Below are 18,136 nucleotides of genomic sequence, written 5' to 3'. Positions count from 1 at the left end.
TATGTATTCTTTTTAAACATAAAGCTCTACATGAACTCTGTGCCACTTTCATCCTTCCCTTCTAGCAGATTTAAGTGACAATAAAAGGGAGCCTTTTATTCCCTGCTTATTTTACCCACCTTTACTAAAAGGGAAAATCTGTAATAAACCTCTTAAGAGCTATATGTTTTCCTTAGAGACTAAAAAGATACAGAAAATCTGTGAGTTCTATTCTGCCATATGCCGAGAAAGATATGTTGCTTTAAAACAAATAGTTGGTACGATGGATAAAGAGAAGCCATTTGGCTCTCAAGGCACGTGTAAAACCAAATTAGGGAATGTGTGCACAGCAGGAAATAGAAGCCTCCACAGCAGTTGTTTTTTACCTGCCGCCTAGCTGCCCTCATATTCATCTGTCCCTGTCCTGCTATAGTATCTTTGCAGAGGCATGTATAGGAGGAGATTCTAAATAGGAGCTGTGAAGGTTTTTCCCCATGGAAACATACTGATCCCTCATGGTAAGGTTCTATATAGTTCCTATAAAACTGTGCTTCAGCAAAACTGTGATGATTAGATTCCTTGGGACTAACCTGGGGACCTGCAAATCTTGTATAGCATCATTTTAATCAGAAAGTAGATTGTAATTCAAGCAGCCAACTTATACATCTGCCCCTATGTAGGAATTAGATAATATATTTAAGGAAATAGGTAATCACTCTAAAATATATATGGTTGCCTTTACCTTTTTGTATAGAGATGATTTAAGAACTACTAAGAGAGTCCCTGGAGCATTAGATAAATGCTGATATGTACCTGAAGCACCTACATCTCACAATTCCAGAAGGACAGGGCGGATTGTGGAGCATGCTCTTGTACTACATACCTTTAACAGTAAAAAGAAGATAATCAGTAGCTGAAGTGAGCCTTGACCCTCTCCTGGTAGCCTGGCATAGTAAGGACAACCAGAAGGAAGAATTCTGGTGTGAAAGGTCTTCATTTAATCTATAATGCATGAGTTGAATATTATTTTCTTTTTAAGTTTGCTATCTTCACTCAGGGCCTATTGCTTTAGTTTCCCAAGATGTTTTCTTGTGGGTATGGTATTGCCTGATTAAGATCCAGATCTTTGTACACGAATCCTGAGTCACTGAGTGACCCATTGCAAGTCACAGCAGTTCCCATGGACCATGTCATAACCCTGAGAAATTTATGTTGACTGTGAATGGCCTTCCTCCAAGTCCTCATCTCCTCGGGATTTCCTGAGATGGTAGGAACAGTGAAGTTGGTAGCCAGTGAGTCCAGTGAGAAGAAACTGGCAGTTTCACATTTAAGACAGACCATTCTCATTATGTTGGTTTTTATGCTCATCCTTAGTACTCTACTAGTACATTACTGGACCTTTTGCAAACAGACCTTCATGCCTTACCAGTAACACTATGAAGCCTCTTCTTTTATTCCAGGCTTGAGTAGAATCACTGAAAGCTTTTTGGCATGCATCATCGTTAATTATATAGAATTAGCCACTGAATAAAACTTTAATCAGTTTGCTTCTAGAACCCTGAAAAACAATAGTTTGAATTCCAGTTCCTTAACAGCACAAAACCAATTTATGTGATGGTAATTTGTTATATAAAGCACAAGAATTTGATGTCTGACTAGAACATTTTTCAGGTTAGCTGATGTTTATTGCAGTACCAGTATTGATTTATTGAGGAAAAGAGGAGCAGAACTTTTCCATCACTGTGTTATTCTGATCATGTTGTATATTATTTAATTTATTTGACTTGAGCTTCTCTGCTACTTTCCTAAGTATTGAGTAGTTATTACATTATAATTTTAAACTGAATTATGAAACATATAATCTGTTTTAGAATATGATTTTTACTTCAAGTTTTTATTTCCAAATTCATCAAATGAAAATGTTTTCTTTTTCTATAAAACTGAGACAACAAATAAAATGCTTTTCACACTTTAGCATCTGACCTATTTTAAAAGTAACACCCAAACTTATTTTACCTCTTGTAAAGGTTAGAGAGGCTTTTTGTGAAAGTAAAAGTATGATTTTTGCAAACAGGCTTATCAATAACTGTTGATTTTATTTGATTTTGTTGAATTTTTTGTCTTATTTTAGGCTGCTAATCCAGGTTGTTGTCTAGAAGATTTTGTGAGGTGGTATTCACCCCGGGATTATATTGAAGAGGAGGTGATTGATGAAAAGGGCAACATGGTGCTGAAAGGAGAGCTGAGTGCCCGAATGAAGATTCCAAGCAACATGTGGGTAGAAGCCTGGGAAACAGCTAAGCCAATTCCTGCTAGAAGACAAAGGAGACTCTTTGACGATACACGGGAAGCAGAAAAGGTAATTGAAGTTTGAATTTCTACTACTAGAATGCTAATTATCATTCTTGCATTTTATAAACTTATTTTAGAAACTCAGTTATAGGCCGGGCACGGTGGCTCACGCCTGTAATCCTAGCACTCTGGGAGGCCGAGGTGGGCGGATCGTTTGAGCTCAGGAGTTCGAGACCAGCCTGAGCAAGAGCGAGACCCCATCTCTACTAAAAATAGAAAGAAATTATATGGACAGCTAAAAATATATATAGGAAAAATTAGCCGGGCATGGTGGTGCATGCCTGTAGTCCCAGCTACTCGGGAGGCTGAGGCAGTAGGATCGCTTAAGCCCAGGAGTTTGAGGTTGCTGTGAGCTAGGCTGACGCCACGGCACTCACTCTAGCCGGGGCAACAGAGTGAGACTCTGTCTCAAAAAAAAAAAAAAGAAAAGAAACTCAGTTATAGACATGGGAGCTTTGGACCTACTTGCGAAGCAAAGCATTAAAATTCACTTCTATATATCTAGCATTCACATTTAAGATTTTGGAACTAAGTTGACAATAGGGCAAAGAAAAGACATGCATAGTCTATGCAGACTGCTTACCATTGGACTGTCTCACAGTATATGTTAGAAGCATTTAAAATGAGCAGGTCCTTTGACCTAACGATTCTACTACCAACAAATTTATTAAGGAAATAATGAGGAATTACACAAAAACCTATTTACATGAATGACATTCAACAAAGAATGTCTTACGTGAAAAAGTAGAAACAATTGCAGTTTCCAATAGTAGGGGCTTGGTTCAATAAATTATAGTATATCCATTTAGTGGACTGCTTTGCAACTATTAAGAAACATAATGGAGATATGGAGAATGACGACACCTAACTGATCAAATTGCCCTGCACTCCCTCGTGTCCCTCCCACCTCCCCAAAAACGTCATGCAATGAATAAGTAGTGTAAACAAATCCGTGCATTCAGCATTACTAGGGGATAGAGATTACAGTGACCTTCAAATTAATAGTAAGTAGAGAAATAAGCCAGATTCCAGTGGAGCTCCCACTACTATAAGCCTGTGGGTGTGGCGAGTGGGGGCAGGGAAAGAAAAAGAGCCAAAAGATACAGAGCACTCAGATGAAACACAAAGTCACGCCTGAAAGAGACAGCCTAATAACATTGTGTGCCAAAATACTGAACACAGGTAGGGCTTGGTAGTTCATGGTGCTGGCTACAGGGAAGGGGCTTGAATAGGACTAGAAGTGGAGCCTGGGAGAGAATCAAAGATATAAAGAAGGAATGACACCCCATAGGGGTAAAGCAATGATGGGAAAGAAGGAATAGAGGGGAAAATTAAGGATCCTGTAGAAATGAAAGAGAAACAAGACAGTCAACCTCCTCCAGTTCTTCTAGCCATTAAAGAAACTGCAAAAGGCAGCACTTTCTGTCTGTGATATTGCTAGGAATAGAAGAGAACGGACCACATCCATACAAAACGACTTTAAAAAACAGAAATGCCAACTGAATCATTTCAGCTAATGAAAATATTTCTCAGACTATCAGCCACAAAGCCGAAGAAAATTATGACATGACGCTCCATACTGAATCAGATACCCTTAAACAATTATGGTGGATACAAAAAACCATGTTTAATCAGAAATACTAAAACCAAGAACAGAAATGGATTTTGAAAAAGCCCACAAAGAAATGAAATCACAGCTGATTTAACTCAGGATGGAAGTAGAAGAAAAAGACAACCATATTGAAAATGAAGACTAAATTACAAGGGACCCAAGAGAGATTTACATTTAAATTTAATAAAAGGCACTGAAGAAAAGCAAGAAAACAGCCAAGAGAGTAAAAGGAGTAAAGGAGTTGGAGAAAAAGTAGTAGAAATGCAAGGTAAGGAGTAGAAATAATATTCATTTTATTAGTGTCCTTGAAGAAGAAAAATCAGAACACTAAGGCAGAACTAACATAGTCATGCATGGCTTAACAACAGTGATACATTTTGAGAAATGCATCGTTAGGCAATTTCGTCATCGTACAAACATCATGAGTGTACTTACATAAACCTAGATGGTATAGCCTACCACATACCTAGGCTGTATGGTATGGCCTTATTGCTCCTAGGCTGTGAACCGGTACAGCATGTAACTGTACTGAATACTGAAGGCAACTGTAACATAATGGTAAGTATTTGTGTATCTGAACATATCTAAACATAGAAAAGGTACAGTAAAAGTGCAGTATTATGATCTTATGGGACCACTGTCACATATACATCCGTTGTTGACCAAAACATTGTTATGCGGTGCATGAATGAATTTACAAACTACACTCAAAGAAAACCTGACTCTACATATTGAAAGGGCTTACCAAGTACAGAGGAAAATTGACCAGGAGTAACAAACTCCAAAATACATTATTGTAAAACTACTAGATCCTAACTATTAAAAAAGAAAGTCTTTAGGACATTTATGCAAAAAGATGAAAATAACTTAAAGGGCAAGAGAATTAGGCATCATATTTCTCAAAAGCAACATACAAAGCAAGGCAACATGGAGTGACATTTTCAAGAAATCTAGGGAAAAAGTGTGAACCAAGGATTTTATATTCAGCCAAGATAGCAAGCCTATAAAAACATTTTTCCCTGAGTTTTTGCCCATTTAATACTGTACACACAATACCCTTCCTAAGGAATCCACTAGAACTACACTATCCAATAGAACTTTCTGGATTGTTAGAAATGTTTTTTACTGTGCCATCCAAAATGGTAGCCACTGGCCACACGTGGCTTTATTGTATACTTGAAATGTGACTGATGTAACATAGGAACTAAAAAAAGGGTGGGGGGAACCCATAGGAACTGATTTGTAAGTGGCTGTGTGTCTCGAGTGGCTACCTTATTGAACAGCATAGTGTAGGAGGATGAGCTTTATCCAGCTCTAAGAGATGGCTGGGGAAACTGTGGCAAAGAACTTAACACTGAGCATTTCATTTATTTAATTTTAGTGCTAAGACTTTTGTTTTTGCTCTAAAACATGGGACATGGTAGAAGAAGAAGATGTAAAAATTATATGTTTAGACAAAGTAGAAAGCGTACAACTTTTTTAAAAAACTGGGATGGAAAGGGAGAAAGGGGGAAGGAAGTAGAATAAATCATTGATTCTTACACAGATAATAGGTGGTAATCAGAGATGCCATTTAAAATTGTCAGACCAGATTATAAAACAGTTAAATATATAAGGGAATTAAGGGCACTGTAAAAAGTATTAATGCGAGGATATGTACTAGAATAGAAATATAAATCTTCCCAAATACTGAAAGTTTTTTTGTTTTCTATTACCTCAAGCATTTATCTTTTCTTTATGTTGGGAACATGACAGTTCTTCTCTTCTAACTATTTTGAAATAACAATAAATTATTAACTATAAAATTTTCCTACTGTATTATCAAATACTAGAACTTATTTTTTCTCTCTAACTCTATTTTGTACCCCTTAAACAACTTCTCAACCCTCTTCCCTTCCCAGCCTCTGGTAGCCACCATTCTACACTCTCCCTCCATGAGATTCACTTCGAAGAGAAGTTTTTTAAAAAAGCAAACACGCCAAATAGAGAAACATACATAATAAAGATCATATCACACTCAGAATAATCACAATATAAGACAGTCACATAAAACCCAGCTACATACTATAAACAGAGGAGATGCCATGATTCAGAAAGGCTATAAATTAAATGGTGGGCAAAGATTTACCAGGTAAATGGAAACAGAAAGCAGACATTACAATTCTTGTACCAAACAAAGTAGAATTAAAGAATAAAAGCCTTAAATGAGACCAAAAAAAGATTGTTTTATAATCTAAAAGTTATTTTTCACAATGATGATCTAACAGTTGTTCACGTTCATGCACTAGATAACACAGTAACCACCCATATAAAACAAAAACTACAGGACTTGCAGGGAGAAATAGATCAAAACACTGTAAAAAGAGAGGACATACTATTCTCTGCATATGACAGTCAAGTGATCAAAAATAAGGAAAGATCTATAAACAAGATATTCAGTAAGTTTGATCTTTTAGATATATATCAAATGCTACATCTTGATAATATAGAATGTATTTTCTTTTCAAGCATACATGGAGCATTCACAAAAATTGATTTATTAGGGCACAAAAAAGACTATCAGTAGGCTTTATAATAGAAATATTACAACCAGTAGTCTAATCTCTATAATAAAACTAGAAGTTAAAAATGAAACAACAAAACCCAGGCCTTCCATCTTGTAATTTACAGACCTTCCTTTAAACAATGCTTGAGTGAAGGGGGAAATACAAAGAGAAATTACAGTTTCTGAAAAATGATAATGAAAACATTACAAATTAGAACCTATAGGATATACTTAAGAAGTGATCAAAGGAAAATCCATAGCCCAAACACCTATATCAGTAAAAATGAAAGAATGAAAATAAATGACCTAAATTCCTAATTCAAAAACCTAGAAAAAGAACAACAGTAAAATCAAGAGAAAACAAGAGGAAGGAAATAAAGATAAAATGAAATATAGACTAGAAAAACAGGTCAAATTAATAAGTTAAATCTGGTTCTTTTAAAAACAACAGAATAGACGCTGTTAGCTACTTTAATCAAGAAAAAAGGGAACAGCATGTATAAACAAAATAAGAAAGACAAAAGGGGCAAATAACCACTGATACAAAGGAAATGTTTAAAAGCCTACTTTGTACATCTTCTGAGTATATAAATTTTAAAGCCAAGTTAAATTGGATAATTTTCTAGGCAAATTTCCTACCAAAACACAATCCCAATAAAGATGGCAAGTGTAAACAAACCAATTTCCATAGAGACAATTATCAAGGAACTACCACATAAAAAAGAACCAGGCCCAGATGGTTTCACAGGGAAATTCAAATAAATATCAAGAAACCATGTAGTCCCAATGCTAAATAAAACTTCCAGATTCTTTCTATGAAGCAACTATATAATATTGGTACCTAAATTTGATAAATATAATATATTAAAAAAAAATAAAACCAAGTAATACTTAAGAAATTCAGTGCAAAAATTCTAAGCGAACAGATTCTAATACCACTTTAAGAAAATAATATATGTTGATCGAATGTGAGAATGATTATTTAGAAGTCTTTTTATATAATTCACTTCATTAATAGGTCCAAACAGAAAATTATATCATTTCAATATATGCTGAAAAATTTAATGAAAACTCTTGAGAAAATATATGTTGGCTATTTCCTTAAAAATGAGAAAATGTATAGAAACTTTAATCCCGAACACAGCATCTTAATTGGGTATGCCCTAGAGGTCACTAAGGTCAGGAACAAGGCAAGGCTGCCCACTCTCTCCACTGCCATTAAACATTATTCTGGCAGTGTTAGACAATGTAATTAGGTAAGAGAAAGCAGAGGCATAGGAGTTGAAGAGAAAACTCTGTTTGCAGATGATATGACAATATACCTGGAAAAATCCAAAGAATCAATGATAAACCAATTCAAACAACAGAATTCAGCAAGGCAGCAGGATATAAAGGTAATTATCATTCACGTACACTAATAACCATTCAGAAGATGGAAATAAAATTTTCATTATAAGAGGGGAGAAAAGATAATGTATTTAGGAATAAACTTAACAGAAAATGTTTGAAATCTGAATGAAGAAAATAAAACATTCCTCAAAAACACACGTGAACAAATAGATTATTCCTTGTTCTTGGTTAGGAAGTCTCAATGTCATCAAGGTCAATTCTCCCTAAATGAGTTTATCCCTAAATTAAGTGCAATCCTAATAAAAATACCAGAAAGCTTCATTATGGAGCCAGACAAGTTGATACTAATTAAAGTTCATATGGAAAAAGAAACATTCCATCCTAGGATTTGGGTTGGGAAAGACATGGGGAGTGACCACTAATGGATTTGTTTTTGGGGTGATGAAAGTATTCTAGAGTTGATTGTGGTTTTGGTTGTATAACTCTGTGAATATACCCAAAACCATTAATTTGTACACTTTTACATGGGTGAATTGTTGTTTTTAAAAAGCATGCAAGAATAGCTGAGAATAGATTGAAAAGGGAGCGCCTTGGTGGGGATGGGAAGGACTAACCCTACCAGATACTAAAGCGTAGTACAAAGCCTACATGTTTAAATAATGTGATGATGGTGCACAAATAGTCAAGTGAAACAGTCCATAAATACGTGTAGAAGTCTAGTCTATGATAAAGATGGCATCTCAAATCACAGAGGCAGAGATGGCCTTTTTAATAAATGGTGTTGGGATAACTGGCAAAAAGTAAAATTCGCTCTTTCTGTCATACCATACACAAGAATGGACTGAAGATGATACCATAAATGTACTGGAAGAAAATACGGATGAATTCCTCTGTTATCTGGATATAGGGAAAGGCTTCCTAATTTGGACTCAAAATTCAGGTGCAATTTAAAATTTGGCTGTGTAAAATAAACTTTTGCATGACAAAAAGAAAAATAAATGAAGTTCAAAAGGCAAATGATAAATTAGGAGAAATATTTGTAGACTGGGAGAAAAACGTATCCTAGAGAAAGGCTCAAAGTACTGTGGAGAAGTGGGCAAGAGGTATGAGTGGACAACTCACCATAAAAAGATAATTGCCCTTAAACCTATCAAGAGATGTTCAACTTCATAGTAAGAAAAATGCAAATTAAAACTTCACTGAAATACTATTTCTCACATATCAGATTGGCAGAAGTTCAAAAGCTGCACAACTACTCCGTTAGTGAGGCTGTGAGGCAACAGGCACTCTCGTGCATTGCTGGTGAGAAGGCAAAATGGTACAATTCCCATGGAGGAGAATTTGGTAATATCTAACAAAATTTATGTATGCATTTACCCTTCTGCCTAGGAATCCCACTTCTAAGAATTCACTCTGATATTTTCAAAGGTATAGCAATACAAATGCTTGCGCTTGTCCATTGCCACATTACATTATAAAATATTATACACTGCCTGAATGTCCAAATTTAGGAGCTTTCTTGAATAAACTGTGGTTCATTTACCTAATGAAGTACTGTGCAACTATTAAAAAAATAAAGAAGATCCCAATTACCTAGTAAAAAGTGGTGTCTAGGATATGTTTTTAAGAGAAAAGTAAAGTGCAAAAAATATATAGTATGCTACATTTTGTGTTTAAAAGAAAAAAAGAAGACGGGGAATCAAGAAAACATATATTTTTCTTTACAAAAAGAAACTCAGTAAGGATTAACCAGATAAACCAGAAAACAGTGAAGTTAGCCAGAAGGACAGAAGAGGGAGGGAAAGACAGAGGAGAAGGAAATGGGAAGGAGTGACACTTAGATAAGGGTGTATTTTCTGTATACTTTTGACTTCCAGAAGAACATTAGTGTTCTGCATATTCAAAAAAGTAACAAGGATAGGAGAAGGGGAAATAACCTAAAATTGAAAAGAGGCCACAACAAATTAACCCAGCTGTATTTCAAACACTAGGAAAAGGGTAAAAACTAAGGAAGTTGAATACACGAATGTTGAGAGCATTATTCATAATAGCCAAAAAAATAGAACAAACTCAAATGCCTATCAGTGATGAATGGATAAGCAAAATACGCTCTAGCCATACAATGGAGTATATTCAGCCATAAAAAGGAGTGAAGTACCGGTATGTGTAACAGTATGGGTGAACCTCAAAAACACTGTGCTAATTGGAAGAAGCCAGAAACAAATGGCCGCATATTGCATCATTCCATTTATTTGGAATGCCCAGAATAGGCATAGAGACAGTAAGTTAGATTAGTAGTTTATGCCAGGGGATAGGGATGGGGGGGAGGGGGAATAGGGAGTAACTGCTTTGGGCATTGGATTTCTTTTTGGGGTGATGAAAATGTTCTGGAATCAGTTAATGGTGATGGTTATATAACCTTGTAAACGCTAAAACCCACTGAAGTGTTTATTTTAAAGTGGTGAATTTTATGGTATGTGAATTATATCCCAATTTTTAAAAACTAAGGAAATCTGGATAAAGTGTGGAATGTAGTTAATCAAAAAGCAGGGAGAGAAGGGAGGCTATACTCAAAATATCAATGTTTTTTAAAAAAAAGTAAAAAATTTGCAGATTGAGAGTAAAGGGCTATGACAACTGGGGGCAATGGATGGATCCTTTTTTTTTTTTTTGAGACAGAGTCTTGCTCTGTCACCCGGGCTAGAGTGAGTGCCGTGGCGTCAGCCTAGCTCACAGCAACCTCAAACTCCTGGGCTCAAGCGATCCTCCTGCCTCAGCCTCCCGAGTAGCTGGGACTACAGGCATGCGCCACCATGCCTGGCTAATTTTTTCGATATGTATTTTTAGTTGGCCAGATAATTTCTTTCTATTTTTAGTAGAGACAGGGTCTCGCTCTTGCTCAGCTGGTCTCGAACTCCTGACCTCAAGCAATCTGCCTGCCTCGGCCTCCCAGAGTGCTAGGATTACAGCCGTGAGCCACCTCGCCCGGCCTGGATGAATCCTTAACTGGAGCCTGTAGTGATGGAGAGAAAAAGTCATAAAGGGCATTATTGGGTCAGTTGATAAAACTGTAATAAGGATAGTAGGTTAAATTAAAAGTATTTTATCAGTGTTAAATTTGTTTTGTTTTATATAATCAGAATCATTTACATTTTTATTATATAAGAAAATATTTTTTATTTTAGGAAATACACGTTGAGATATTTGGTGATAAGGGACATTGTATACAACGTATTCTGAAATAATTCAGAAAAAAATTATGTATATAATGTGTACACACAGTCACTAGAGGGGAGAGAAAGATGCAGGTGATTAAAAACAGGCAGTAAAAGATTAGTAAGAAGTGAATCTAGATAAAGGGTATTCATATATTTTATGTTATTTTGCAAATTTGTTTTTCTATGAGTTAAAACAAGATTTAGAATAGTAAATGTTAGTAAGGATGTATAACAGTGGGAACTCATTACTCTAGATAAGAGTGTAAATCTGTTGAAACACTTCATAAAATAATTTGACATCATCTTGTACATATCTCAGTTCTATTTTCAGGTATATACCCTAAAGAAATTCTTCTATATGTGCCATGTACACCAGGAAATAGGTGTAATAATATAACAGGAACATTATTTGTAATAGCCAAAAATTGGGGTGGGGGTATACAACATTAGTGGAGGAACATTTTAATACAGCAGTGAAAATGAATGAACTGTAGCATGTAACAACATATATGATCTCAAAAACAAGGCTGAATTTAAATCAAGCAAGTCATTGAGGGGTATAAATAGAAACATTCTATTTATGTAAAGATTAAAACCAGATAAAACTAAACAATATATTGTTTAGGGCTACATATGTGAGAAAACTGTAAAGAAAAACAGAAAAATGATTCTTAGTTACTTCTGGGAGAGAAGTGGGAGGGATGTGGTGAGGTAGGGAGATTTGATTAGGGGGGCTTGGAAAGTACTGGTGATATGCTGTTTCTTAAGCTGATTGGTAAGTAAACAGATGTTCATGTTTTCTTTCAACTATTTGTAAGTATTCTAGTATGTATATTTCTTAATTTTAAAAAAGTTTCAAATCACATGAAACGCAAAGCCAAAAAATAAAAAACTACCATAAATCATTAAATGAACAAAACAAATGATAGAACAGTATATAAATTGTAGATCTTTGTTAGGAAATTACATCTGCACCTATATCTGTGTTTAAATGGGCATAGAAAAAAGTCTGAGAGGATAAACACAGATATGTGGGGTTTTTTTAGAAAGTAGGATTTCAGGAGAATTTCTTTATTGTATTTCTCTTTATTTTTGACATCCATGAGCATTTATCAGTCAGACACACATTATGAGATTATACTTTTTAAAAAATTTTTTATTGATACATGATTATATTTATAGGGTTATACTTTTTACTGCTGTTGAATAAGGAACTTAAAGGTAGGGTCCATGTGTTATACATCTCTCTATTTTTATAATAAAAATAATAAAAACAATTTCCATTTTGGAAAAAAATAAACCAAAACAAATAAACAAACCAAAGAAATTTGTGGAAGGTCACTAACAGTGTTTAGAAATATTAAGTGAGAAAAGCAAGTTACCAAACAGTATTGTACATATTTAATATTAGTGCCCTTAATATGTGTATTCTATATCTTCAAAAATCCTGGAATGAAAGTGCTCCACATTTAACTATTGTTATCGCTAGGTATTGTAATTTACAAATGGTTTTTATTTTCTTTGTGTTTTCCCAATTTACGGAAGCAGAAAAATTTATGAGAATATTTATCATTATTAAAGATTGACGTTCCCAGGTTCTTATTCTTAACTTTGGTCATAGTAGCTACTTACTTGGGTGAGTAGGGGTTAGGTACTAAGAGAAGAGAGCTCTTTTCTACTCTGTTGAGTGGTTGAGGATTTTGTACTTTTGTAAATGGCTGCTTTGTTCTGTGACACATGCATTCATCATTTATGTAACTTGCCTCCTTCAGGTGCTGCACTATCTGGCAATCCAGAAACCTGCAGACCTTGCTCGGCACCTGTTACCTTGTGTGGTTCATGCAGCTGTCCTCAAAGTAAAGGAAGAAGGTAAATGTCATATTTGATTAGTCATTAGTTTATTTCCAAAGTGAAATTACATTTTGCTTTATTTAATGATTGCTTTGATCTTTTTAAAAATAGAAACTCTGGAAAACATTTCTTCAGTTAAGAAGATTATAAAGCAGATAATATCCCATTCCAGTAAAGTTTTGCACTTCCCCAGTCCAGAAGACAAGAAATTGGAAGTAAGTTTGATGTGGTGTCAGAATCTTGCCAAGTGTTCTCCCCAGTTGGCAATAGTTATTTTAAAGATATGTTTTTAAAAGGCTTTGCTTTTTTGCTGTCTCCCGACGTATGTCTCTCCCTTTTCCACTGTTAGGAAATCATCCACCAGATTACTAATGTGGAAGCTCTCATTGCTAGAGCCCGGTCACTGAAAGCCAAGTTTGGAACTGAGAAATGTGAACAGGAGGAGGAAAAGGAAGATCTTGAAAGGTAATTGCTATTTGGCTAACTCAATTTTGTCTGCAGTAGGAAAACTCACCATTCTCTTAAGAAAAATTCTAATAGGCTGGGCCTGGTGGCTCACGCGAATAATCCCAGCACTTTGGGAGGCCAGGGAGGGAGAATTGCTTGAGGCAAGGAGTTCGAGACCAGCCTGGGACAGCATAGCAAGTCCCCATCTCTAAAGAAACAAAAAGTTAGCTGGGTGCAAAGTTAGCTGGGTGCAGTGGCGTGCACCTGTCGTGCTCCCAGCTACTCGGGAGACTGAGGCAGGAGGATCACTTGAGCCCAGGTGTTAAAGGTTGCAGTGAGCTATGATCTGGTAATCTGGCCACTGCATTCCAGCTTGGGCAATAGAGTGAGACTCCATCCCTTAAAAAGAAGAAAAAAGAAAAATTGTAATAGGATATTGAGACTCTTGTGGTACTCATTTATTATTTGAAATAAGCATTGACTAAAGACAGAGAAATATTTAATTATCATAGGATTTGGCCTCTGTGACATATCTGAGTCTCTGCCAGGTGTTTCCACTTTTAGAAACAGTCTACCAGAGCCTCTTTTTCTAGGGATTCCTTTGTTTGCCCTTGGAGATGCGCTGCCCGACGTTTCCTGTGGAGGAGCTGTTAGCTCTGTTGCTCACAGTGCCCTGAAACTTTGCTTCCAGTTCTCACTGTGTGGGGTGTGCTGAGACTATGTCTCGGGTCGCTATTCCTAGTTATTTATTTCATTTTAAACAATATTTGTGATAGCAAAGGTATACATCCTATGTACCTCATAGTTATATGTGGAGGGAGTGACCAGATGGCTCCTCTCAGAAGAGGCAAATGATTGGGGCCGTCTTTCTCTCTCCTTGAGACTTGACACCATCGCCTGTGGAGCCCACATCAGTGTGGATCCCTGGCCAGTTTTTGCCTGTGTTATTTGAAAGGACAATGTTGTTTTAGTGTGTGATAAAGTGTTTCTAAATTAGCTTATTCAGTGGTTTAAATTTGCCATCATTTTAAAATTTTCATCAGCCTTTCCATGAGAAATGGCATTATTGATGCTAAATAATTAATGTATGACAAGGCATTTGTTATGGCTTTTAACAAGTTCTTGTTTGAATTTTATATCTTTTGTTGAGTGAAATTTTCTCCCAGCCTACTTTGCTCTTGAAGATTCCTTCCTTTTAAGTGAGAAGAATAAGCTCTAATCAAGAGAGTCATTTCTAAAATAGCAGTATGAATTAGTGAGCAGGTGGTGCAGGCTTGGTGGCTCTGTGCCTTCGCCTCTGTTAGTTCCACCATACGTTATCTGTGATGTACTTGGAAGTACGGTATTTCCAGCGCATAATGGCACAGTTTACAATTGTGACTTTGCCCAACACAACATATATTTAAGCATACGTGCCCACACCTTAAAAAAACAAAAACAAATATGGATCATTGCTTTACTGAATCAATAAAACTTAGCTTCTATTGTCCCCTAATTTTTTTCATGTTTTATTAACTGTAGCATTTTCTAAGCTTCTAGTCTGAAAAAAATAGACTGAATATTTCTTCTTAACACTTTGACAGAGATAGGCTTTTTAAAAAAATTTATGAAAACAGTTGAAAAAGCAGGAAGATTGTCAGCTGAGTCGATTTTAATTCCAGATGTCAATCTATTCTATAAAATTTCCACTCCAGCCTTAGTAGGCTTAGCCAGTATCAACTGGAGGACTTGTCAACAAAATTCCCGTGGGAGGATGGATGCCAGGCAGCTCGAGCAGCTTGCTCTCCATCCTCATGTTGCCTCTCTCCCCTAGGTTTGTGAGTTGCCTGCTGGAGCAGCCTGAAGTGTTGGTCACCGGTGCAGGAAGAGGACATGCTGGCAGGATCATTCACAAGTTGTTTGTGAATGCTCAGAGGGTATGTGAGACTCATTATTGACTTTATCATGAGCTCTGCAGACCTCTACTTGGGAAGATGCTGTTTTCATTCCCACACGTGGCTAATTATACAGCTGATAACCAAGAGTAAGTCTGGGCATTGGGTTTTAACACTGAAGACTCTCTGACTTCTGAGTCTTTGAAATCCATTTGCTTTCCTACATGCTTCAGTAAAACGATACGTATGTTCTGGGACCTAAATTTCAGAAATTAGAAGGGTCTGAAATCCACTGTTGCAGAAGCTGGCAGGGACTGGGTTAGCAATGGCCAGTGCTGTGCTGTGGAAAAAAGTGTTCACTACAGGTGCTTTCCAGTTAGAACAGAGTTGTTTTACCATCTCTTTGAACCCCATGTCCTGCAAACTGGATTTACAATTCCGCTTGAATTATAAATCTAACTGTTCTTACAATGCTGAAGAGATCTAACTTTAGAGGTTCCCTAGAAAGGAAGAGGAAGATTTTGGATTTTTAGGACTATGGAAACTTAGACTCTAGCACAGAAAAAAAGACCAATTTGAAAAATTACCATTATCATTACCTCTACTAGTGAATGTAAAGGTTTTATAATTATGTGGTACCTTGGTTACTGGTTAAGAAGTGCTGGCATCCCACACATGATTTCATGTCAGGGCTCATTGATATTAGGGATTCTGATAAAAATATTATGATGTGCACTAAATAAAATTTTCCCTTACCTGGTACTGTGATGGCACTAGAATAACAGTTTTGAGAGTGTAATTTTCAGAATTAAATAAGAAAAAGAATTTTTGTGGGTCTACATCTGGAATAACAACTGGATAACTTCTGTTGAGTTGGTCTGGAGTGTAACTAGTTAACATATTCAAAATCATAGCCAAATATACTGACATGAATTTTTAGCAAGAGCAAAAAACTGAGAGAGGTTTACGGGATATAGCTCCCTAAACTTAAGTTTCCAAGTTAATAACCAAATATTTTATTTCCTTATAAATTAGACTTCTAGAAAACAATAGATATTTTCTTTGATTTATTTTATTTTTGTCCCTAGCATGAAACCAAGAACTGAATTTGTTTTTACATCCTATAATATCTTTGTCAGCTCACTACTCAGAAGCTTATAAGCACATTTCCTTGTTCACCACCAATATGAATTTTTCCCATAGTGTAAAAACTCTTCTTTGATCGTTTTTTAAAAGTTGTATGTTAGGAGGATTAAAACTCTAAAGTATTTATGTTTTTAGTGCTGAGAGTGTTACTTGTTTTGGATAATTAAGCAAAATTATTTTCCCCAAAATAGAAATAGCCTCTCCACTCCTCCACCAATAGTAAATAGAGGCTTATTATAAAAATCTTGACAATATAGAAAATTATAAAGAAAAAATCACACAATCTCACTACCCACTGATCAATGTCAACATTTAACATCTAGTATATGCAAATATATATATTTTATTAAAAATAGGGTTATGTTATATAATAACTTTGTTATTCTTGTTTTCCACTTAATATATTTAAGATATCTTTCAAAATCCCCTTTCAAGGATACTGAAATTGTACATTCATCTCATATTATGTAATTTAAAGAAAGATTTCAAACTTTCAGACTTGTGACTATTTTTAGGGAATTGGTAGACAGTGTAATCCATATAACAAGCATCTGGTTGGTACATTTTTAAACTCAGCTCTTAAATGTCTGGCTAAAGTAAACTGTTAAAGTTTATTCATATAACTTTTCTTGTTATAATCAGCTGACACTATATCAATTTTCCTAATTAATCAAGATTTTAAAATTTTTTAAAAAGTGATGAAAATTTACTGGGAATATTTTATGGTATGTAGTAATTTTTATATATTTAGAACTTAAAAGTATAAATGATTATCATGATTATGTATCTGTGGTATGTACATATTTAAATGGAATTCAGCAAATAAACAACTGATTGGATTTTGCTTCAGACTAGCTAAATTGAATAATTCTTAGGTACCTCTTCTTAAATTCATTGGATTATCTGTTTTTTAAGCCATGAGCACTTTTTTTTAGCATCTTAATTCTTCAATAAGAGAGCTAGGTTTTTGTCCAGTCATTTCTCCATTAAATGACACTCTGTACGTCACCTGTTGCACCATTAGATGCATGAGTAGTGGGGTATGTCTGCTCTGTTTGACAGCTGGGTGTGTTGTATGTGGTGTGACTTTGTTTGTGTTGAATATTCTTTTGATAGGATCGTGTTCCTTAATGTAGTGCATGCTGTCTCTGAAATAATCTTGAAATCTCTTGTCTAGCCCTTTTTAAACCATCTTGCTTGTTTTCCTTTCATCACGGTTTCTTTTCTCACCCTTTCTCAAGCTGACTGAATCTTCTGATGAGGTAACAAAATAGCCTTTGTCCCTCATAGTTCCTTGTTCCTTCCCATCCCTCTAACTTCATAAGGTCATTAAAACTAACCACCTCTTTAACAGTCTGGATTTGGCATACCTTTCTTGCAGGTGTTTATAGTAACATGATTTCATGTTTCCATTGCCAAAACAATTCTTTTTTCCCAAACTGATGGTATTGTGAAAGAGGTATAGTGATCAGAGTTAAAAATGAAGGCTATAAATGAAAACGTATTTATCCTATGCAATTTTAATGAAAAAACAGATGCCTATAATAATGATTTTTAACTTTTTAGTGAAAAAATAATGCCTGTAACTTGTGGCCATTACTATATGGACTGCTACGACCACATTAGCTGCCCAGCAAACAAAATCGATGCCCCCAGTTTTAATTGGGCAAGTGAACCTTAAAGCAATCGATTGAAAGAGTCGAGATGAAAATCATCTTTTGAGACTCTGGAGAGAAACAGCTCCTTGCTGGACTGAGGACAT

General features: G+C 35.6%; 1 protein-coding gene across 3 annotated transcripts in view; it reads left to right on the top strand.

The window, feature by feature from the left end:
* RAB3GAP1 (RAB3 GTPase activating protein catalytic subunit 1) overlaps window positions 1-18,136 on the top strand; it is a 98,123-nt gene that overhangs the window by 77,891 nt on the left and 2,096 nt on the right. For 2 of the 3 annotated variants that reach the window (XM_069473240.1, XM_069473235.1), the window contains exons 19-23: window positions 2,111-2,338; window positions 12,829-12,925; window positions 13,019-13,122; window positions 13,257-13,372; window positions 15,168-15,270. In XM_069473240.1, coding sequence (XP_069329341.1) covers window positions 2,111-2,338; window positions 12,829-12,925; window positions 13,019-13,122; window positions 13,257-13,372; window positions 15,168-15,270 — 648 coding nt within the window. Of the gene's footprint in view, window positions 1-2,110; window positions 2,339-12,828; window positions 12,926-13,018; window positions 13,123-13,256; window positions 13,373-15,167; window positions 15,271-17,615; window positions 17,637-18,136 lie in introns of all 3 variants that reach the window. The other variant, XM_069473249.1, reaches the window with a different exon arrangement.

The sequence above is a fragment of the Eulemur rufifrons genome, chromosome 1 (assembly GCF_041146395.1).
Source record: "Eulemur rufifrons isolate Redbay chromosome 1, OSU_ERuf_1, whole genome shotgun sequence".
NCBI classification, from domain to species: domain Eukaryota; kingdom Metazoa; phylum Chordata; class Mammalia; order Primates; family Lemuridae; genus Eulemur; species Eulemur rufifrons.
This window is presented reverse-complemented; position numbering and strand designations above follow the sequence as displayed.